General features: G+C 48.6%; 1 protein-coding gene across 3 annotated transcripts in view; it reads left to right on the top strand.

Annotated features, from left to right (window-relative positions):
* The window catches only part of Clec16a (C-type lectin domain containing 16A), a 191,114-nt gene that overhangs the window by 129,742 nt on the left and 36,922 nt on the right, over positions 1-24,450 (top strand). For all 3 annotated transcript variants that reach the window (XM_032913756.1, XM_032913757.1, XM_032913755.1), the window contains 3 exons: positions 10,566-10,717; positions 13,530-13,734; positions 16,451-16,615. In XM_032913756.1, the coding sequence (XP_032769647.1) occupies positions 10,566-10,717; positions 13,530-13,734; positions 16,451-16,615 (522 nt within the window). The remainder of the gene's footprint in view (positions 1-10,565; positions 10,718-13,529; positions 13,735-16,450; positions 16,616-24,450) is intronic.

Genomic DNA, 24,450 nt, shown 5'->3' with positions numbered 1-24,450 from the left:
AATGCAAGAAAGAGTGTCTTCAAGAACCTTCCACCCAGGACAAAAGGAAGGTGTGTCTCCATGTGTGCCTTTAGGGATCTGAGGCTCAGACGGGTTACCCAGAGCTAGGAAGCACCTTCCTCAACTAGAAAATGGAGAGTGGACAGACCCTGACCACATCCTTGGGAAGGCTCAGAGCTGAGATCTCAGTCAAAGCCCTGTGAAAGGCTGTTGGATCACCAAGCGTGACAGCACAGCTCGGGCATTCAGATCTTTTCTTGGAAATCTGCAGTCTTCTCTTCACTACAGAGTTAGGTAACTTTATTTACTCATGCTAAAAAGGGCTGTTTCAAAGAGGAAATTATGCAATGTGCTATGCAAATATGCCATTGTTAGATCAGAGCAGAAATAAGTGTGGTCGGGACTGGAGGAGAAGATGAGGTCTGTGCCCCTGGTGGCAGGCTGCATGCTACCCGGTAAGACATGCCATTTGGACCTCGTTTCTGGTCACTGCATTTTCAGCAAGCCTTCTGTGTGTGAAATTGGTGCTGCTCTGGTGGGAAAAACAAGGAAGGACAATTGATTCCACGAGCACCCTGCTCTGTTAGACCAGGGCACTTGGCAGTTCAAGGGATACTGCCCTGCCTGCGTTTCTGGAAATGTGGGAAAGAAAACGGTAAAGTTTTCATTCTGTCCTCTTGTAAAACTTCTTTGGCAATTTTCCTTGGGGAAAACAAACACAGATGGGTTTCTCAGGAACTTTGAGAAACCTATTTGCATATTTGAGTAGACAAGGCATACTGACTAAGAGGAAGCCCCGCGTCTGGAGGAAGGTGGAGCTGTGCCAGTCCCAAACCTGGACACTGGGACAGCTGCCTGACATCCTGCCCCAGCCTTGGGCTCTAGTGTTTCTTCTTTCATTGCTCCTGGGATGTCACCATGTCACCTGGATGTACCCATCCAGGGTAGCTGCCCAGGGAGCAAACAACACATTCCCATTTGTATCTGCAGGCTGTGTGCTCACTCAGTGTTCTTGGTGGCCCTGGAGCACTTGGCATAACAAGCTCCTGGAGGGCTAAGAGGCGGCTCCTACGACTCCTTAGGGCATCAAATGGGTGTTGGTGATATGGGCATGTTATAGTCATCAGGCAAAGCAACATAAAGGCTCTTACAGTAGAGCACTTGTCTAACATACATGCAGCCTAAAGTCCATTGCCAGCATTGGGGAAAATGATAGAAGTGCTGGTTAAAAGTGAGCTCTGCTCTTCCAGAGAACCTGAGTTCAACTCCTAGCACCCACTGCTGGCAACTCACAGCTGCCTTTGACTCCAGCTCCAGGGGACTGCAACACTTCTGACCTCTGAATACAGCACATTCATGCTGCACTCATGTATACACACATTCAATTAAATAAATCTTCAAAATAAAGAGGAGAAACATAATTAACAATCGTACAGCACAGGCACTGTGTGTTGAGCACCTTCATGGGTCAGATATGCTGCTGTGGCTTGTTTGCAGATTATCTAGGAAGTCAACTTTAATCCAGTGGGCCATTTGGAAATCATTCAAGCATGCAACCAAGTTGAACGAGGTCGACAGTGACCAGCACCTGTGCACCAGCTCCCTGCCACCACTGACGTCCCCCCATCCTTGTAACCATCCGGCTCCGTCTTTACTCCCCTTCAGTGCCTGCATCCTAGTTTTATGTATTTGGAGGAACTGGGAATGCCATTCACACATGTTAGGCAAGCATTCTGCCACTAAACTAAATCCCCAAACAATCCTTGTTTTATAAAACTTCTTTCAAAGCAAGTTTGAGACTAGCATACTCTTCTCCTTAAATACCCTAGCTTGTATATCATGAAGGGTAGCTCTAAGTAACCGGGCTACCCCAGTTTCATCTGAGGTCAGCAAGATGACGGAGCCTAACACACACCCTCACTCAGGCTGTGGGCCGGGAGGGAGCACACAGGCTTGTGCTTCTGCAGGGCTGTTCTCCCTGGAGACAGAGGAGTGGGCATGTGCCCAGTAACAGAGCTCTCACAACAGTACCTGCCCAGCTACTCTACTGTGAACAGAAGCGAGTCAGAAGTGAGCCCAAGGCTAGGCGAAGGGTGGTGAGGCAGCTGAAGCAGTGGCAGCAGCAGCCCAAGGGGTTGCTATTGAAACCTTGAAGCCAAGCCCAAGCTCAGTTTCCCTTGGTTGACGGTGCTGCTTCGGCACATGGCCCTCTCCCCTTTACAGCCTAAGGCACACTCGCAGCACACGGTCCCCTTACTCACAAAGAGAGGTCTGTAGACCCTTCCCTCCATCACAGAGCAGGGGACTGACTTGCTGCATGGTTGCCCTGTGCTGGGAAGGAATACTTTAGGGAGCTTCAAAGAAGACATAGTAATTGATTGCTACTTGCAGCAAATATCCCTTAAGCTGCTGCTGGACTGATGGAGAAATGGTTACTTAATTTTCTTCAAAGGATTGATTAGACTGTCAGGGGAAGTTCTGGGCCTAATTGAATGTGTCCATTCACACCTCACTGCTACCTAACCATCTGAGTGTCAGGAACTATGCTCTCCCCAAACCCACTGCCACTGCCCCCAACTCACACAGACACCCTGGTAGCAATCCTTGGGACTTGACAGGTCTAGTTCCTACAAGACTGTTCACTATTGACATATAGACTTGCTGGGACCTTCCATTAGAACCAGCCAGGCTTCCTGTAAGGTTCTCACTGACTCCCACAGAAACACAGTGGGAGCAACTTCTGTCTTTTTCATTGTGGAGTGGATTTTTCTGTGCTACACAATACCAGCTCCCTCTTACTGAGGCAGATCCCCAAAGTGTTGGACGAAAGATCCACGGTGCTACCGTGGGTCCAAGATATAAAAGTGCTCCACGCCCCCTGCCCCGGAGGCGGTCTTGGAACCCCAGATGCCTGCACACAAGAATCAGGGAACCCCTACCTCAGTCCCTCCTGACCTCTCACTAATGATGTGTTCCTAAACTGCATCCAAGTTCCTACAACTTGGAGATGTACACTGTATTGCTACTCTGAACCCATCTTGGCCTGCAACTCAGGGTATCAGATTGCAGAATTCCAGAGTGTCCTGGAATCCCACTAGCCTAGAAATCCTGCTGAAAAGGACTTCCTCAATTCTAAATGTAGCCAGAGCTACCAGTGCCAAGAATTAAATTATCTACTGGCATCCATATTTTATTAGGAAAGGATCATTTAAATACAGCTAAAGTCAATCAGCCCCATTTACCATTTACTACTCAGTAACAAGCTACAGCCTGTCAGAGGAGCTGTGGAAGAAGGTAGCAACCCAGGGGCCGGAAAGAGCAGTGGGTTGAGAAGTCCAGGTCTCCAGTGGGAGTACTGGTAGACTTGATTGTCCCTCCATCCCATCTCCAAATGCCTTTTCAATCACTGCCTCAGTTCATGGTCTCCTGGAGGGGCACCAGAGAGTGCAGCAAGCAAGGGCCTGCATCCTTGGGGAACATGGAGACTTTCAGAACAAAGGTCGTGGGGTTGGTTAAGATGTGCCTGGGGATGGGTGCAGAAAAGACCAAGAGTCTCTATAGGCTTTGTGCCTATACAGTCACTGCCCTCAGACACACCAGAAGAGGGCACCGCATCCCATTCCAGATGGTTGTGAGCCACCGTGTCAGTGCTGGGAATTGAACTCAGGACCTCTGGAAGAGTGCCACTGAGCCATCTCCCCACTGCACTGGCTGAACTCTTAAATGAGGATGGTCCTCCTGCCTAAATGCTAAGATTCTAAGTGTACACCACTGCACCAAGTTTGATGCAGTGCTGGAGATTGAACTAGGACTTCCTACATGCTAGGCAAGCAGTCTTTCAATGGACCCACATCTCCAGGCCCTTAAGTCTGTTTTTCTTGGTGGGAAACCTAAGACTCAGTAGGAGGCAACTTGCCAGGAGTCTGTGTTCCTGGACAGTGGTGAGGTTTAAACCCAGTCTTTATGGAGCTGGACCCCAGTCTCTTTCTAGTAGGTCAAGTGGCCCCGGTTCTGTACTTTCTATGATGGCTCCTATGCTTTCCCCCCTTCCTACTTGCCGTATCTTAAACTTCTATTGGGAAATAGTCGTGCTTTTCCTGCATCCTGCTTAAAACCATAAGACCTGGGCATCTGCTCAGTGGAAGTGTTTGTTTACCTATTATGTGTGAGACCCTGGGTTTGATCACTTCTTTTAGAACTTTAAGTAGGACTAGATATAGCACAAAATTAAAATAAATCACTTCCAGTTCTCTTGTTGAGTAATGAATCTTCTTGTAGCTTAATAGTTTAACACAATGGCTGTCATTAATTCTGTCCATAGCTATTTAGTTTGCCCAGGGTATAATGGGAACTGCTTACCTCTAGTCTACATGGCATCAACTAGATGTCTTGAGGTGGCATTAGCGGGTCAAGTGAGGGGCAGGGATGGCTGACAGTGGGTCTGAACCTTGATGGAGAGCTTGCCAGAGCGTTCTGGTGGCCTTATACCAGAAACTTGATAGCATCCTTTTTACTGGCTCTGCTGGCACTCAGGTTTGAGGAAGAAAAAGTAGATTTTGATAGGACAATCAAGTCACATTGTAAGAAGAGCGGGCAAGGTGACCGTTCTTGGGGAATATAGCCCATGGGGAAAATCTGTGTCAGGCTCCGTTAGTCCATTCTAGCACACTAGGAAGAATGTGTCAGGCTGACACCAGTGTTTCCCTTGGTTTGGGCTTTCTTGTTTTCGTAGCACTGAGGATGGAAACTGAGGCCTAGGGGTGCTAGGCAGGAGCTCCACAACTGAGCCACATCCCCACAGACGGGCAGAGTTTGAGTTAAGACTCCTGACTTTCTCTATTTCCTCTTGATAAAGAGCAAGCTTGGCAGAGAGCGTGATAGGGCATACCCGTAACCCCAGCGCCTGAGATGCTGAGGCAGGAGGAATTAGAGTTCAAGGTCAGTCAGAGCTATAAAATGCTGTCTCAAAAATCAAAAACAGGCACCCGGGGAGATGGCTCATCAAGTGACGTGCTCTCTCTGCAAGTCTGAGATCTGTGTGCGGGTCCCCAGCAGTCACATCAAATGCAGGGCCATGGCGGCCTGTAGCTCAGTGCTGGGGTGCTGTGCGGGGACGGGAGGGTCAGAGAGACCTCCTCTCATGAAAAGGTGGAAGGTAACTGAGGAAGACATTTAGCATCAACCTGTGACCCATATACACACACGTGTGCACACATATACACATACACAATCCACGTGAGGACTCCTCAGCCACAGTCTCCTTCCTTCCTCCTTCTCTCCTTTCTCTTCCTGCCTTTCTTATTCCCTCATCTTTCTTCCTTTCTTTTCTTTTTCTCCCTTTCTTCCTTTCTTTTGACAGTATGGTTTTTCTACCTAGCCCAGGCTGACTCCGAACTCTCAACTCTCCTGCTGCACCCCAACCTCCATCAGTGTGTGGGTTGCAGGCACCAGCCAGAAGCCAGTCAGTCACTTTTTAGTCTGTGGTAGAAGCTGTTTCCCACTAGACAGTTAAACGCTGCGTGTAAGCTAAGTCACCCCACAGCGGCTCTTCCCCGTGCCAGTGTGATCTCGAGATTTTCACCCTGAGTAAAAAGGAGCCTCTTTTACTTGAACATCTGGGTCCTCACAAACCTAGAGGTGGCCCTCGGCATCCCTGGGCACAGCTCTTGGCCCACACAGCTGATTGTTTTTCTTGGGAACATAGCAATTTCTGGGTCATAGGATGTGAAACTTTCGGTTTTAATGACGAATGCTAATTTGCCCTTCAAAGCGGTCTTGCTCATTTGCTCTCCTCCCAACAGCCTCTGAGAATGCCAGCGTCTGTGCGTCCTCAGCAACATCTGATACTATCAGACTCTCTTCCTACTGCCAGCCCAAGGGTGAAGATGGTATCTTGTTTTGCATTTGTTCTGGCTCCCGGTGAGGGTGGGCACCCTCCTCCCATCTCCTCACCTGTGGCCCTCGCTGCTGTTACATGGTTTGTCTTGTCCACTTAGATCACATGGGTAATCTTGTATATTGTTTTCTGTAGCAGCTTCGTGGTTGACTTCTTGTTGTTGTTGTTGTTGTTGTTGCTGTTGTTGTTTAGTGGTGTGACCCCAGCCCTTTATCACACACACAAAGTCACCCAGCATAACTTGGCCTTGCGGTCCTCCTGCTTTAGCTTCCCAAGGGGCTGGGGACACAGGTACAAGCATGCTGCCATGCATAGCTACTTCAGTGTTTTGTACTTATATTGTTTACAGTTATTGGGGCGTGTGTGTGTGTGTGTGGTCATACATATGTCACAGCATGTGAGAGGAGGTCAAAGGGCAATGTATAGAATGGTTCTCTTCTTCCACTATGTCAGTGCTAGGGGTTGAATTCAGGCCATCAGCACCTTTACCCCTGAGCCACCTCACCAATGTGAGGGAGGTTTAGGTCCAACCCTTCTGTAGTGCAGTCAGAGAAGGGTCCAGGGCAGTGAGACAGATAGGTACTGAGATCTGAAACAGGGCATGCCGAAGTGACTGGAAGACTTTGAGTTAGCTGCACTGGGCACTCTAGAGAGCCACACAGGGAAGCTCCTGAGGCTGCCATACCATAGAGCAGGGAGGGCTACCTGCCACTGAATCCCTCCTACACACCCATCCATCACAACACCTCTACACACTGGTGCCCTGTCTTCTGACTCCCAGAAGAGTCCAAACCCACTCTCTTAAAAGATTCAGACTCCGGGCAAACGAAGGTTCCACTCCTCAGCTCTCCAGGCTCCTCCCGAGTCTGAGCCCTCCACATGGGAATGCTCATAGTCCACACTTAGGGCAGTCTAGCTGGACGAGGCTTTCTAAAGTGACACCTGAGAGAGACCCATGTGCAAACCAATCCAAGTCACTGCTGGCTTTCCTCCCATCATTAGGTCTCTAGACAACACTTCCTCCCTCCCTCCCTCCTTCCCTCCCTCCCTCCCTCCCTCCCTCCCTCCCTCACCTGCACAGTGCACCCTATCTCTTATGAACCCCTACTGTCTTCCTGGGACTCTGATGTCTCAGTGACATCTCTGAGAGCTGCTCCACTTTGGGATTTGTCCTTCCTTTTGTCTTGTTGTTCTTTGTTGTGACAGTGGTAGTTCCTTTTCCCTGAAGCCCCTAAGATAGCTCAGCTCTATGGGACAGTCGGGCCCCACCATCCCACAAAGCCCCAAGTCACCATCCTTTGTGATAGCTCTGACCTTTGGACCAGTTCTTCCATGAGTGCAAGGGTAGAAAAAGATGCAGGGTCCTGAAGGTGGAGGAAGGAGAAAGGAGAAGGGGGAGGGAAGAAGATGGCAGGGTTTGGGGTCTGAGGTGGTGTTTGCTTGCTTGCTAGCTTACTTGCTTGTTTCTTTGTTTGGGTTTTGAATGTTGTGGTTTGGTTGGGGGATTGTTTGGTATTGCTTTGTTTTGTTTGGCTTTTTGAGACAGGGTTTCTCTGTGTGTCCCTAGCTGTCCTGGAACTCACTTTGTAGACCAGACTGGCCTCGAACCCATAGATCCACCTGCCCCTGCCCCTGCCCCTGCCCCTGCCCTGGCCTCCCAAGTGCCAGAATTAAAGGCATGCTCCACAGTGCCTGGCCTTGTTCACAGTTATAAAAGTAGAAAATTCTCACTGAGGAAATACTTTAAATATTGAATAAAGGAAATAAACTCCACCTCTTGATAATTAAAACGAGAAATACCATGCAATATGGAATTAAAAATCTAAGATCTTGGGGACTGGGAAAGTGGTAAAGTGTCTGCCCTGAAAACATTAGGACAAGTGTTCAATTCCCTGGGTATGGGTGGCATATACATATGCCCTGAGGAGGCAGATGGATCCCTGGAACTTGCTGGCCAGACAGACAGACAGCTATACTTCTGAGCTTCAGATTCCAATGAGAGACTCTGACTACAGAAACAAGGTGGGTATCTCTTAAAGAATGATACCCAAGCCATCCACATGCACAGAGAGACAGAGAGAGAGACAGAGAGACAGAGACAGAGAGACAGAGACAGACCGAGACATACCACCAAAAAATAAATAAAATAAAATCAGGGTCAAATATAAGCCAGACCTGGAGGCTCAGGCCTTGACCCCAGCACTTGGGAGGCAGGAAGATCACCTTGAGTTGGAGGACAGGCTAGGGTACACAGTGAGTTTGAGGGTGGCCTAGCATATAGCAAGACTCTATCTAAAAGTTACATATCCTTGACCAGAAAACTGGGATGAAAATAGAGACTCTTGCCATAAGTAACAAGTCTAGGCAGTCGCATCCATTTGGGCTGATGGCTGCTTCAGGGACTGTGACTATCCTGGGTGCCTTATTCCACAGAGGAGATGGAAGCATAAAACCTGTTTAAAACAAACAAACAAACAAGGGCTGGAGAGATGGCTTAGTGGTTAAGAGCATTGACTGCTCTTCCAGAGGACCTGAGTTCAAGTCCCAGCAACCACATGGTGGCTCACAACCATCTGTAGTGGGATCTGATGCCCTCTTCTGGTGTGTCTGAAGACAGCTACAGTGTACTTATATATAATAAATAAATAAATCTTAAAAAAAAAAGCAAAAAAAAAAAACCAGGGAGAATATTCTGGAAACATTCACACAGAAGCTACATTTTCAGGCAACGTATACCTCAAAGAACCCACAGAAACTTTATCCTGTGGTGGCCTAAAGAGAGAGAAGGGGGAGACCCCCTCTTGTCCTCAGGCCAGTTGGAAAGTGGCAAAGGTGTGTATGAGGTTTGGTGCCCTTTAGACAATACCCAGTCCACGTTTGTTGCCATTTGTGTTTGAAGCTAGAATGTATCCCCTTTGTTACTGTCCCTGGGTGAATAGACCTGTAATTCTCTCACATCTCAAAATCATGAAACCAAATGTCCTACCCTCTTTTTTATTTAAAATTGTAATGTTTCCCACTGCCATAGCTTGTAAATAGTTTTGGTCCCCACCCGAGGGGTGGTAATCAAACCCAAACCTGGATAGAACCTCATAGGCAAACTCTCTGCTGTGGAACTACAGCCTTACCTGACCTCACATGAGCATAGTTTATGTGCATGTGTCCTAACAGGGGTCAAAGCTACCGCCTTGTGCTTGCCAGGCAAGTACTCTACCACTGAGCTCCGGACTCAATATGACTTTTACCTTAGGTTCGTGTTGTTGCTGCTGCAGCTGCTTTTCAAAAGCACGTGGTAAATGCTTTCTCCTTTGAAAGCTGTGAATGCTTTCTCATTTGAAAGCACTTTCAAGCACTACTGTAGTACATGCAACGAAAACATGCTCAGGCATGGTAGCCCATGCCTTTAGCCTCAGCTTTCAGGAGGCAAAGGCTGATGGATCTCCATGGGTTTGGGGCCAGCCTAGTCTACAAAGCAAATTCCAGGGTAGTGATTGCTAAATAGTTTCTCAAAATAAACAGGGGTCTGGCAAAATGGCTGAGTGGGTAAAAGCACTTGCAGCCAAGCCCCGAGGACCTGTGATCAATTCTCAGAATCCACACAGTGGAAGGAAAGAACTAACTCCTTCAGGTCATCCTCTGGACTTAACTAACACCATGGTGAGGTGAGTGTATGTGCACACACATAGCTAAGTAAATATAAGAAACACAATGATTTTTAAATGAAATGCTCCCATTGATTTTAGTCTTCCCTTCCAGCCCACCCCCCCCACTTCATTCCTATTCCCTCCTCACAGACAGCCATTGTTCAGAGCTTAGTTCAGTCTAGTGTTGTTTATAGATTTATAATTTTACATCTGATGGGAAAAGTCGGAGTCAAATGTTTCCCGCATTTTGGGACGTTTGTGGGTTTTCTTGGTTTGGCTGTCTATTGAAAACATAAATGAAGGAAGGTTTCCCTGGTGGAACTCAGACTGGACTGCAGGTGTGACTGATGGCTCGTGTGGTCAGCTGACTCCGGAGTCATGGGGCGGGTGCCAAGTAAAGCAGGTTTGGGTGTAAATGTCATCAGGAGAAGGGACCTGGGATGTGCTCAGGAGCCCTGTGTGTACTGTTTTCATACTGAGTACCGTCCCAGCAGCTGCTGTTTTCTGTACCCAATATCCTGAGATAAGGGATCTTCTCATCCTGCAGATAGAGAGCCATGGCTCAGAGGGCTCAGTGCTGGGCTCTGAGTTGCCAGGCACTGAATTGAGGACTTGTGGTGCTGTTATAGGGAACAGGGATCTTGTTTTCCAGTCTTCACATGAGCAAAAACCATCATCATATCTGTAAACTACCGTTGGTCCAGAATAAACACTGAAATGCTCTGGGATTAGCTTCTGGGTGGTGGCAGTGGGTCTGGTGCCAGGAATCGAGCCCCAGCTTCATGCACCCCAGCTGCTTTTACCCCGACTCGGTTGTTAGCTATCGTAGCATATGTACAGCATCTAATGGTTTGTGTGCTTTGTATCAGTCTCAAAGCAATCATACACTGTTGTGAGTGAGGCTCAAGGAGGTAAAGAAGCTCGCCTTGCAGAGCTGGCTGAAGAGGCATCCAAACCCAGTTCTGTGTGTGAAGGAAGCTGGACAGCTGAGCTAGGCCTTATTCTGCTCTCTGCTCTCTCCCTAGACAACAGTGACTTGATTGCATGCACAGTCATCACCAAGGATGGCGGTATGGTCCAGAGGTTCCTGGCTGTGGACATTTACCAGATGAGCCTGGTGGAGCCTGACGTGTCCAGACTCGGCTGGGGAGTGGTTAAGTTTGCTGGCCTTCTGCAGGTGAGAGTTTAAGAACCCCAGTCCCTTCTCACTCTGCACACATGCCAAAATGACAGCTTTATATTCACTGTAATGGCACAAGAAGTGTGTGCACAAAGCCCGAGCACTGCACAGACAGCAGCCAAGTAACTTTCACCAAAACCATAATCTTAACACCTCTCCTCCCCTACAGGAGAAAACCCACTGTCAGGCTGGTCCTACCAGATCTGCTTCACTGCTAAGTGCAACTACTATGTGTACTGTTTTGTTTTGTAATTGTGTATTCATGGACATGTCAGTCAAACTCAGTGGGGAAGGACCACGTGGTTGTACGTGCCTATGATCTCAGTATTCAGGCACTCAAATCAGGATGACATCCACAAATTCAAAGACAGACAAGTCTATTTAATAGACTCCAGACCAGTCAGGTAGGTTCATGTAGCAAGACCTGGTCTCAAAATAAAAGGGGGTTGGGAATGAGGACAGCGTGCTGGGGTTGTAGCTTAGTTGATATGGAGTGCGTACCCAGCATGCAATGGGCCCTTGATTTCTTTCCCAGAAGCACATGTGGCTGGGTATAATCATACATGCCTATAACCCTAGAAGTTAGGAGGTAGAGGCAAGATGATCAGACATTTAAGGGAAGCCATGGCTACCAAGGAGTCAGAGGCTAGCCTGAGCTACATGAGACCCTGCCTCAAAAAAACAAAACAGATCAGGTCCTAGTACTGTGGAGGCAGCGATGAGCAGGTCCCTGTGAGTCTAAGGCCCTGTGGTCCCAGGCCAGCCAAGGTTACGTAGTGACACATCTCAAACAAACAACACTTCACCAAGAAATAGTCTGCCGTGAACTTCTTTTTACACTTCAGTCCCTAAACAGCTATTTGTATAGCTTATATATGGTACGAAATCTTACCCATCATCTAGAGTGGATTCAGAGTCTACAGGAAGATATAGTATGTTATATGCAGATACTGTGTGTGTGTGTGTGTGTGTGTGTGTGTGTGTGTGTGTGTGTGTATTAAGGGACTTGAGCATCTACAGATTTTGGTTCCCAGTTTGGTAGGGAGTGCCCAAGGGATGTGTTTGAGGGTATACGTGTTTGAGGGTATGTACAGATTCTTATAGGGTCACATGGCCATGTTGCAGCCTCTCTTGGAGTGTGTCTAGCAGTTTTAGCACATGCATGCCTGCTGGGGGGTTCTTTTAACTACTGCGTGGCTGTAGCAGGGCATGCTCAGACAAAGCCCTCTTGACAGTCCCCACTTTTCAAGCTGCTGCCTGGTGTTCCACTTCCTCATGGCCCTGGGCAGCATTTCCCTAGGCCGATACCCAAGAAGTTGGAATTGGCTATTTTAAGAGTTCATAGCTTCTGCCAACTTCCTCTAGCACCGATGCTACCACAGGAGTTCATGAACACTTCTTCCTTGGCCCTCTGAAGCACAGCAGGCTCTCCAGCACCACGTATCAGGTGGGGCTCTGTCTCCCAGTTTCCTAACTGTGATGGGTGACTAGTGTCTAACTGCAGAGGGAGTGAAACAAAGATCCCAGAGTGAAGAGCAGACTCTACTTCCTATCCCTACTGTGCCCTGTCCCTGAATTCCCAAGAACCTGTCTCAGCCGGGGCTCTCCTCCCCCACTTCCAGGAAGTCCATTTCCATGCTGCACTGTCTGGTTCCCAGAAGACCTTGCTGAGGCTGATTTCACTCCTCACCATAGCAGTGCCAACCAAATTGTTGCCTGCCCTTCATGGGGGAGCCCCTGTACATGAAGCCATGCTCCTGTCTCCTCTCCTTCCCAGACTCCTCTCTTTCCAGACCCTCTTGTCTCTCAGTGAAGCTGTAGGAGGATCTTTTTTCCCCCAAAAGGGACTCCAGTATGAAACATGCCCAGTAGATGACCTGTGCATCTTATTATCAAGGGACACCAATTTCTTTCGAGCATAAGGTCAGGAAAGTGTTTTTCTCTCTCAGAGGCTTCATGTGTGTCCTGTCAGACAATGGAAACCACACGCCCCGCCCCACCTCCTCTTTTGGTTCTCTTCCAGTGACTATTGGTCAGACTGTCACTGTGCACCAACTCCCTGCTTTAAATTCAAATAGCTCATCTTACCTGCTGCTGCCCTGTGATGCAGCCATTCTTTCCAAAGGGAGAGCCAAGTATGGGGCCCTCCAAGCACAGCAGCCCCCTTCCTTCTGAGCCTTTTTCATTGGTTCCCGCCTCCTCTCGGATGGCTGGCCTTTGAGTCCACCTTCTGTCTGGTACGCTTTTATCTCATGTGCCCTTGAACCTTTGTGGGCCCAGACTTGACACAGGCTTTCTGGGAACCAGTCCTTACACACTTACCCCTTGTCAGTGTCTGTTCCTTTCACACATAGCTTCCCTGAAGTCTCTGTCAAACAGTCCTGGTGGCCTCTTCTCAGGGACCGTCCTCAAGGAAGTACCAAAGGACACCAACAATGCCCCCTTTTGAAGAGAAACAAGGAGGGTGGTGTTTAACATGATACCGAGCGATAACAAGGCCTCTGGTTTTCCAGAGGGAAGGATTATTTGAATGTTCCTGTTGTGACAATGGTGGCCTTGCAGAGGCTGGTGTGCCTCTCCTGGTTCAGCATCGCAAGTCCTCATGGAAAGGGGTCTTAGCCACACGCCCAGCAGCCCTGACTCCTCACCCGTCAGGCCTGACTGGCCTGCATCCCCCTTAAGTCTCTGAGAGTTAGCCTCCTTCAGAACAAACGCAGGTTCAAAGAGTTGCTGTCTTTCTACATGAGCCCCTCGGCCTATCAAACCCTGGGCCTGATGCACGTTTCGCCTTTGCCTTCTCACTGTGCAGGACATGCAGGTGACAGGAGTGGAGGATGACAGCCGCGCCCTGAACATCACCATCCACAAGCCTGCCTCCAGCCCGCACTCTAAGCCCTTCCCTATCCTGCAGGCCACCTTTGTGTTCTCTGACCACATCCGCTGCATTATTGCCAAGCAGCGCCTAGCCAAGGGCCGCATCCAGGCCAGGCGCATGAAGATGCAGAGGATAGCCGGTGAGTGACCTCAGGAGCAGGGACTCACCGCTACAGGGCTGTCACCAGGTCACGTTGACCCAGAAAAGTCCCAAGGCTCCTTCCTGTAGACGGGGACACGAGTGGGTCAGGGTTCAACATGCTTTAACAAATGGGACTTTCTCTGCTTCCCACGTGCTTGAAATGGAGAAAGTTTCCAGGGTTGCATGGAAGAGAAGGGGCCCTCTGTAATTGGCAAGAGGCTAGAAACAGACAGGCAGGCAGTGGGAGACAGCTGGAACCCCTTCAAGATGTAACCCCTAAGGGTCCAGTCACAAAGTACTCTGACTGCCCTCTGCCATCTGAGGTATGCAAACAGCTCTGAGAGCAGTTGGGCCTTAACTTCCCAATGTACGGGGGAAATTTTTAGTCACACAGAGAACAAGTCTGCAGAGCTTCCTACTCGGATTTTTTGGTTTGTTTGTTTTAGTTCTAGGGATGAAGCCTCACACAAGCTAGCCAAGGGCTGCCTCTCTATTCCCTTATTATCTCTTGGTGAGCAGCCAGCACCCAACACTAAATTCCGGGGTCATTCACACCTCACAGGGATGGCGGGGTTTGCATTGCCCAGGCTTTCTTGGTAAAAGTCCTGAAATTAGGTTGTTTCCTCAAGTCATGAAATGGAAGTCAAGGCATCATCCTGGGGCAGGGTAAGGCAGAGGAGTCCTAACCTCTCTTTAAGACTCCCAGGTTAGAGCTGTTGGTAGAATGGTTGCCTAGCATGTACAAAGCCTTGGGTTTGATCTTCAATGCTGTCATACCAGTTACAGTGACACGTGCCTATAATGCTAGCACTTGGGAGATAGAAGCAAAAGACTTACAAGTTTAAGGGCATCGCCTACTAAGTAGTAAGTTCAATATCGGCCTGGGCTACGTGAGCTCCTGTCTCACAAAAGATACAAATGAATGAGCGAATGAAGAACGAACAATAAATAAATAAAATCATTAGTGCCTTCAGCTCAGGCCCAAACAGTTCCTCTATTGTGGCTGCCAAGGAGATGTCCAGCCCACTGTAAAGAGGGCCATTCTCTCAAGGAACAAAGGAAGAATAAGCTGCACTTCTGGATCCATAGTTACTTGCTCTGTGTGCCACCGTGGTATGCACCAGAGTTGTTCGCCTTCTTGTCTCTCAGTTAGCTGAGGCCCGGCCTGCAGAGTCATTACAGGGGTGTGTTGTAATGTGTGAAGTCACTTGAACCATTCAAGCCCTTCCCTTCAAGATTTATTTCCAGACTTTTCCCCTGTAATGGGAAGCAGTTTCTCACTGCTGGCATGAAGGCCAGATATTTCACTTGAAAATTGAGGATTGCCCTGTAAAGTGGCTGCTAGCATGAACGCCTCGGATATTTCTTAAATTGATTTTGAAAAGCCACTTTGAACTAATATATCACAAGAGTTATTTAAGGGAAGGTGACAGCTATGGCATGTAAACACACACTCATAAATACAAACATATGCTTCCTTGTACACATATTCTTATAAGCATCTATAGCAAGATTCCACTGCCCAGATATTCAAAAGTCGGAACTGGGGCTGGGGCAGCGGCTCAGTCAGTAAAATGCTTGCTGCACAGCCATGAGGTTTTAAGTTTAGATTCCCCAGCAGAATCTGTGTAAAAGCAAGGTATGGCAGCATGTAGCTCTAAGCCCAGCCCCTGGGGGATGAACACAGAGAACCTGTAGGGCTCATTGTCTAGCTAGTTTAGCCCAGCTGATGAGCTTGGGGTTGAACAAGACACCCTGTTTCAAAAAATAAGATAAAGAGCGTGCGAGATAACTCAGGAAGTAAAGGTGCCAAGACCAATGACCTGAGTTCAATCCCCAGAACCAGTTCGGTGGGCACAAAGAACTGGCTTACAAATTGTCCTCTGGCCTCTACACATGTGCCATGCCACACAAGGATGCTTGTGTAGTACACATACATGCACACATACAGATACACAATACACACAAAATAGATATAGAAAAACCTTTTTAAAGTTGAATAACATTCAAGGAAGATGGTCAGCATTGACCTCTAGCCTCCATATACATATGCATGTGTATGTGTGTGTGTGCGTACACACACACACACACACACACACACACACACACGACTCTAAAAAACCTGTATTTTTATTGAACCTATGCTGACCTTTTTCTCTGAGATTACTCCCTATAGGAATTTGATCATATTAAATGTTAGTCATCTAGAGATGATTAACAGTAGACAGGATATGTGTGTCATGTACAGATAGAATGCTATTCTTTATAAAGGACTTAATTACAGATTTTGGTGTCTTTGGTAAGGAGTCCTGCAGATACTGACAGATCTCTCATTTGTATGTTTTGTCTGTCTGTCTGTCCATGTATGCCTGTGCACAAACTTTGGGGACAGAATTGGCCTCACTGCTCTAGGACCTGAAAGTACAAGCCAAGCCTTTGGGAAGGGTCTTTAGATTTCAGGTACAAATTGGCCGAGCACTTGTTCTAGCCAAAGAGCCAGACTTAGAACCCTGCCTTCTTGGCCTGACTCCCCTACTCATATTTGTGTTTTGAACTTCTTTAGGGACTCTGGCATCCTGCCAGTCTCACACCTCACGCTGTCTGTTTGGCTTCCCCAAGGGACATTACTGTCCAGGCGGGTATCCCTCTAGCCTGTTGCCCAAGTAGTATCATTACGTGGACTAAGAACAAACTATGGTGATGTTTGCTCACAGCCCTTCTGGACCTCCCAATCCAGCCGACAACGGAAGTCCTGGGATTTGGACTCTGCTCCACCTCCTCCCAGCACCTGCCCTTCCGTTTCTATGAGCAGTGCCGCCGAGGCAGCAGTGACCCCACAGTGCAACGCTCTGTGTTTGCGTCGGTAGACAAGGTGCCAGGTAAGCCAGACCTCCTGCTAAGGGCTCAGACTGCTTTTCTGCTGAGCCTGCTGGAGGCTTTTCTCTCCCGGCTTCATAGACCATATGAAGCACACACCCAACACACCCAGCACGCAGTCTTGGCTTTCCCTTCTTTGTTCTGTCACTTGGGTTTGGTTTTCCAGACATCTCCTAGGTTTGTGAAGAAACTTCTCAGAATCAAGATTAAAATGTTTCTTGGAAATTTCTTGGAAATACTTGACTAATTAGTGATGAGAATTGAGGGAGAGGGATTTCTTCCTTCATTTAAGATGACCAGGAGATAGTGATGTGGTTCCTGGTCCCTGACAAGGAAGATGTGAGGAAGTCCCAGTGGCCACAGACCTCCTGCTTCTTCCCTGTGGGAGCAGCTCCTCCCACTTCTGCAGCACCACATCCAGCCCTCCTGCCCTTCCCCCAAAAGGGTGGTTCAGTAGGAAGTTCAAGGGTTGAGAGAGCTGCTTCTTAGGAAGAGCAGCTTCCGTCCTGCTCTAAAGAGATCTAAGTACAGCGTACGTAGACGATCCCACGGTTGGGGCGGGGCAAATGCATCTCTTTCCCTGGTCATAAAACCTAGAGAACTGGCCCGGCTCTCTGCTCTGAGCACTTCCACATTCAGGGCTCGAACTCAACCTAAAACTGTTATGAGGCTGGGGATTTAGCTCAGTGGTAGAGCGCTTGCCTAGCAAGCGCAAGGCCCTGGGTTCAGTCTTCAGCTCCAGAAAAAAAAAAAAAACCTATTATGAAATATTCTCAAAACTGATGTTGGGCCAACAAAAAGCCATGTCAGCCTGCCTAAATCCAACATCTGGCCTGCCTCTGATTTACTCTGCTTGCACCCATGATTTGATTTTTTAATTTCATGTATACTATAAATATATAATTTTCTAATTCAACAAGATTTGATAGAATGTAAAGAAGTCCCTTTTGCTCCAGAATGTGACCAGTCTCTTGTCCTTCTAGAAATGTTTGCTTATATGTATGTGTATATATATATATGTTTATATATGTCTTTGCATATATCACATGAAGAGTTCTATGCCATGTACATACGTGATTCTACATGTGATTCTCATCCCACTCTTGATACTTAACCTATCACAGATAGATACTTAATCAACATAACATCAAAATCATAGCTGTCTGTGAATATTAACTGTTTTTTTAAGAAGGGAATATGGCTTTACATTTTTGAGACCTTACTGCTTGGCACACAGTCAGGCCTGCCTGGTACTTCTGCACTTCTGCTTAAAGGGCAGCCTTCCCTTGACCTGTAAGCTCACCAGTCACCGTGGAGAGAAGAATACAGAGAGAAGGGGTGTCTTACTGCTCTCGGGCTCCAGTGTATACCTGGAGAACAGTGCTGGGCCAGAGTCCTGCCTGCCTCAGCCTTCACACTGGCTGCTTTATCTAGTGGGTCTTGGTGCTCACCTCACCTCCCAGGGATGGCCCAACCCCAGTGTGTGGGCTCCAGAGACTTTTTGTTATCCTGCTGCCAGGGCCACACCCTTCCGTTATCATATCCATAGGATTCAGTTCCTTTTCAATTTGTGTGCTTGGGTCTGGTTCCTTTGCCCCGTGGAGAATGTCACTATGTGGAACTGTTCTGTTCACCAGTCTGGTTCAGTGCCAGCAGTGGCTTCATTCAGTGTTTGTCAAGTGAAGCCTGCACTTGGTTCTGTCTGAACACCAAGAAGACAAGGATATCCTGTCTAGGACCCTGGTGTCTGAGGGTCAGTTTGCCTAGGGAGCACCAGAGTCCCAGGACCCAGCCCCAGATCTCCAGCAGCACCACCTCCTAACTTCAGTTGCCAAACTGACAGGTGTCCCCCAGGCAGGAGTACCCTGGCCATAGATAGTTACAGAACATGCCCCCCAAACCCCACTGTGGGCATCAGCTGTGCAGAAACCAGAATAAGAGCCAGGCGGAGGCCATTAGCCTCCACTCTTCAGTATTCACAGCTGCCTTCTGGGGCCTGGGTTCCACGTGTTACCCTCATCCCCTTCTGAAGTGCCAGGCTGTTGACTATGGGGATTCTCACCAATTCAGGCGAATTCAGGTATAGGCGACTCTCAGAGCTCCCTTGATTGGGACACTTCTTTCCTTCTGTCTGCATCCCAGGGGATGCACAGGCAAGTGTGACTGGATTGGCTTATATTTGATGGACGTGTGCCTCACTCTTCTTGGAGGAAATAGTAGAATGGGATGTAAGCCAGGCTAAGGGCTAGCGACTAGCCACTCGGAAGTGGCTGGCGTTTTGTTTGCTTGGGTTTGTCTGTTTGGCTAAGAAGTTAGGAATTCTGTGACTTCTGCTCTGCTTCGATGGCTCCTACCACCCCATGGGCAGCTTTCTGGGGCAGAGCTTGGGCCGCCTGGCCAGAGAGGGAACAGCAGTGGTAGCCAGCAAGAGGCAGCAGTTACTCGAGGAGTGCCCCAGCCCCTCATGGTAGTAGCCGCTTCCAGACTGTGCCATAGCCAGCAGGTGAGCACAGCAGCCCTTGAACTGGTGTCTGCATTAACGCCCAGTGAAGAGCCGAGCAGACCTCTTCCCAACAGAACTTTCTCCTTAAGCCTGGGTTATGTTCTTTCCATGGATACATCACATCTTGCTAATTCATCCCCACCCTGCCCCAACCCCCTACCCCACCCCCACCCCACACTGTTGTAACTTCAAAGCATATGCCTAGCAGTGGCCAAGCGGTCATTTAATGTTTTGAGAATTGCCAGACCATTTTCCCTCGGTCTTTTCAACCGTTACTTTTGCCTGAAATTGCGGCTTATTTTCCCATTTGCACCATGGCCCTGCGTTGGAATCAAAGGTACTTGGAAGGGACTGTTTCTCTAGGCCGTGCTCAGGTCTGCCTGTCCCCCATTTGGTCATGCATAGCTCAGAGTGCCATCAGAGTCACACAGTCCTCGGCGTTTCTTGATTCCTACCCTAGCTTCCTACCAGGGTGAGCAGTTGTATGCTTTGGGGCAGGCATTTAAATCTCGGAAGAGGGGTCGGTGAGATAGCTCAGTTGGTGACTACATAAGTGGTGAGGGCATGGGGCTGTATAGATCCTTGAGGCTCCCTGCCTGGGTAGCCTAGTCTACTCAGTAAGATCGATGCCAGGGAGCTCCTGTCTCAAAAGCAAAAACCGTGATGAATGGTGTCTGAGGAACAAAACTCGACATTGTTCCCTGGCCTCCACAGACATGCACACAGGAGCATACACTTGCACACACATCCTCAGAATCTGTGGAGGCTGCTGGCCCAGGTGCTACCAAGGCAGACAACCCAGCCTTAGCTGTTGCCTGGCCCAGAACACTCAATAGTCAGTTCTCTGGAAGAATGTGCCGTTCCAGGGCACCAATGGCAGCTGAGTAGCCCAGGAAGAATGTAAGGGAACAGGCCGGAAGGTGCCAATGCTGAGGCCTGGCACTGAGCTCCAGAGAAGAGAAGCTAACGAGCAGTGATTAACAGGTGGGCATTAGCCCTGACTTTCCAGCCTGGGGACAATATTCGAGTGCTAATATCCTTTTGGGGGTGGGGGTTGTTTTTCTTGTTTCTGATTATAAAACAAAGCCAGCTCTCTTCTTCCAGCTTCCCAAGACAAAATACTCTTTCTAGAGTCACAGAGGAAGGAGGCCTGCGACCTCTTGGCCTCTCCAGCTGCACCTCAGCTCCTGTGCAGACCGGTCTGTGATTCCTACCCTGCTTTTTATAGTAGCTTCTTAAAAAGCAAAGTTCACTGAGCTGCTGAGCAGCTGACAAATTATTTCTCTGATATTCTCAATATTTCTGTTTCCCTCTCTGCATTGTACAAATACCCTGCCCAAGGTCACATGACCTAAGCACCACAGAGACTAAAGCAAGTTCCTTCTAATCTCAGTGACACACTGGAAATGAGCCACCCCAGCCTGCTTTTAGAAATGAAGGCCTGGCTGCTGCTACCTGAGGCTCCCTGCGCCCAGGCAAGCCCACGCCGCCAGGGTGTAGTACACGCTGGTAATCCCAGCACACCAGACACTTGGGCATAAGGATTGAGAAGTCAGGACCAGCCTGGAGCTACATGGAAACAAAGAATTGCAGAAATCCTGTCTATTTCTAGAAGTATGAGCTATGTTGGGGAAAATTGACTGTATCAGGCATTTTCTATAGGTTAATTCTCACTTCCAGACAGCTCTCAAGCTGAGTCCCTGCCCTACTCCACACATTGAAAATTGATCCAGACTGAGATCTCACAGCTCACAGGAAACAGACTAAGCCTGTCTTCAGTTTGCTTCAAGGCTGCCTTTGGTGAAGACTGCACCAGCTCGCATGGTTTTGCTACCAGTCTCAGCATGACAGAGGTTTGAGGATAAACTGTTTTTAGAGAGCAGCCTCACAGGTGGTTGTGGCCTAGATAGGGTATACCTGTTCCCATAATCTGCACCTTTCCCTTGTAAGTCTTTGTGCTTTGAGACCTGTCTCCAAAGGATCAAGTGTCTAAACAATGACACTGTTCAGAAAAATGCTCTCCCAGACCACTTCTAGACCAGACTAGAGGGCAAGCTTGCTTGCACAGTAGTTCTTGGTCTGCAGTGAGAAAGAACAGAAATGATGCTGGAATCGACCTCAGCAAACCAGCAGCAGTTGAGTTCTGACATTCATCTCTAAGAGGCTGACCTTCAAGAGCTAGGCTGGGAGCCAGGAAGATACTCAGTAGAGGAGAGCACTTGCTCTGTGAGCAGGAGGACCTGAGCCCAGACCTCAAGCCAGGCATGGCTGTGTGTATCAACAGCCCAGCATTATGGGCAGACACACAAGTGAATCCCAAGAGTTCCTTAGCCAGTCCCCCTAGTCAAAATGATGAGCTTCTAGTTTAGTGAGAAACCCCTTCCCAAAGTAATAAGACAAAGTGATAGGCAGGAACAAGTGTCCTGCCCTTGCCTCTATATTTGCATGGCATCTATCACACACAGAGGAGATCAAGTCAAAGTGGGTGTGACTACCACCAAGAAGTCAGCTGCTGGTTCCTGCTTGCCAGGCCTCTTTTCAAGGTGCTAGGGCAGCCATAAACAGAAAGTTTCAGAGACTTTACTCCTGGGAGCCCAGGAAGGAGCTACCTTATCAACGCAGGACCTGCAAGGTCCCCCCACATGGAACATGGCCCCCTTAGTGTCTGAGCAGACACAGGAGCAGTTGATCTATATAGGGCCCTATAAAGACAGAGCCCAGCCACCCAGCAGAGCAGCCCCAGGCCTATGCCTTTCCTCAGAGTTAGAGGGAGGAAGAGAGGAGCTGAGTTCTCAAGAATTGAATGTTGCTACATTGCTCAAGGGCTTGACCTACTGCACAGCTCTGGGATGACTGTCCTGGAACTCTCTCCAATTGAACCCATGCAGTCGGTGTGGGAAGAGACCGAAGCCCTGTACCCTCACATCTGATCTTGGCTCTGCCTGGGAATGTCTAGGAAGTAAGCCTGTCTCTGACAGGGCAGACCAGACAGGCTCATGGCAGCACTGTGGCACAGCAGTGGCTCTGCTACTCCTGTGTATGACCGAAGCCCAGGAGCCAGAGGACGACTGGGTTCTAGTCCAACCCCTGGTTCACCATACACTTGCTACATAGCCTTAGGGGTGTTGGTTGCTTAACACTGCTGAACTGTGCACTTCGAAACAGGTAGTAAGAAAATTTGTGTATGTGTGTCCCCATAATTGAAAACATAAAAACATAGTGGCACATGGCTTTAGTCTCAGCAGGGGGAAATGGACCCCTGAGTTCCAGGCCGACTAGAGGTACCAAGTAATTAAAAGACAAAACCAGGAGAGGCAGATGGCACCTGCCTCGGTAGGTTCTCGTGTGTATACCGTCCATCTACCTGCCCAAAACACAGCGATTCCATCAACCCAGACCCACTCCTATGGCCTCTTCCTCTGCTCATGAGACAACTCAGTGAGCAAAGTGCTTGATGCACAAAAGCACCCAAGTGTGATTCTCAGAACCCAACAGGAGGTTCAACTGTTGGGCATAACCTAGTGGGTGGAATTCTATACCCTGAAGAGGTCTTCATAAGAGCCCATGGCTTGTAGAGGAGGCCAGGCCAGGGCCAGAGAGAAGCAGGGAGTCACTATCTAAGGCCACTCACAAGCTCCAGAAATAATTAAAGTCTGCCAGTGGGAAATCCAAAGTGGGGAAGAGGGACACTGTGCTCAAGGTCACCCACCTGCTGGGTGGCCATCCTGGGATTTGAACTGGGGCTGTCTGCTTCCCACACCCACAAAGCACTGTGACTTCAGTTCTGAGGACGTCAGGTGGCAGAACAGCAAGGAGCCATTGTGCTCCAGGTCCCCTGAGCTATCTGTGCTGCATTCCACCCCACTCCACTCCTAGTGAACCAAGAGCAGAAGAGGACATGGCTGGTGTGGAGACAGGGCTACATCTGAAAGAAAAGACTTGTGTGTTCATTTATGAGGTGGGGAGTGTTCTATGACTCTGATAAACACCAAACCAAAAAGCAGCATGGGTATGAAATGGTTTATTTCATCTTGAGTCCATCACTGGGGGAAGCCAAGTCATGGTCCTGGAGTGGAAGTGAAGCAGAGACCATGGAGGATGCCTGCTTACTGCCTTGCTTTCGTTCACTTTTCCTAGACCTGGGGATGGTACCAACCACAGTGCTCCCTACCCCCATGTCAATTAGCAATCAAGAAAAGGACCGAAGGCCAATCTGATAGAAGCAATTCCTTAATTGAGGTTCCCTCTTCCCGGGTTTGTCGAGTTGACAGCCAAGATAAGCCATCACTTGAGTAGTACAGGCAGTGGTAACAATGTGAGGTCAGAGGTCAGCCTTGAATGCCATTCCTCTGAAAGCATCCACCTTGTTGTTTTGAGAAAGAATCTCTCACTAGGACTTAACTTGCTAATTAGGCCAGGTCAGTGGCCAATAAGCTTCAAGGATCTGCCATCCTCCCAGACTCTGGGATCAACAGTGTCTGCTGCCACACCCAGTTTTTTAAAATGTCGGTTCTGGGGATTAGACTCAGATTCTTTGCTAATCAAGCTATCTTATCCCTGAGAAAATGATTAATTCTCTTTCTTTTGATGTTCACTTTTTGTTTCTGAGTCATCTTATCAATTGCTGATTACCATTAGCAGATAATTGATAACAAAGACAAAGAAATAAAAGTGTTTGCAGCAGTAGACTGGTGGCGCCCTTGCTTTTACATGTGAGTAGATGAAAGTCCACCAGGATTCAATATTTTGCCTCAGATGTTCTCTGACTAGCTTACGGTTGCCTTCTGAAACAGGAGAAAGCACTTCACAATTTCCCAAGAATTAGCCACTGGTCCCACCTTTGCGATCTGAGAGACTGAATCGCTGAGTAAGTAGGATTGCCGAGGCTCAGACAGCTGGGAGGAAAGTTAGGTGATTCACAGGAACTCATTAAGAAGAAAAGAGAAAAAGCAGACAGATGTGGCAATACAGTGCCAAAGGTCAGGCGTGGGGGGAGGAGAGAGAGGCCTTGACTCTGATGTCCCTTTCTGTCTTAGCCTGCCAGGGGAGGAGACTAGCAGGTTTAAAAGGAATGTTTTAAATTCTAAAGAAGACCTGTGGTGAATTCACTTACTGTCTGGGGCTGGGAAGGGAAGAGCCAAGCCTCTAGGCCAATGCTGAGCTGGGCCTAAAGACACAGGTGCCCAGATCAGATCAGGGAGGATCAGATCAGGGAGGCGTCCCTGGGGTTGCTCTGACAGGGCCTCATCAGGCACAGGATGGTACCTGCCAGGAAAGAGCGAAGAAAAGACTGGTTGAGAGTTAGGTAGGGTCAGATGGCAAGGACTTCGGGGG

This window comes from Rattus rattus, chromosome 9 (genome assembly GCF_011064425.1).
Source record: "Rattus rattus isolate New Zealand chromosome 9, Rrattus_CSIRO_v1, whole genome shotgun sequence".
Lineage (NCBI taxonomy): Eukaryota > Metazoa > Chordata > Mammalia > Rodentia > Muridae > Rattus > Rattus rattus.
Note: the sequence above shows the minus strand (reverse complement) of the source record. Positions and strands in the feature narration are given on the sequence as shown.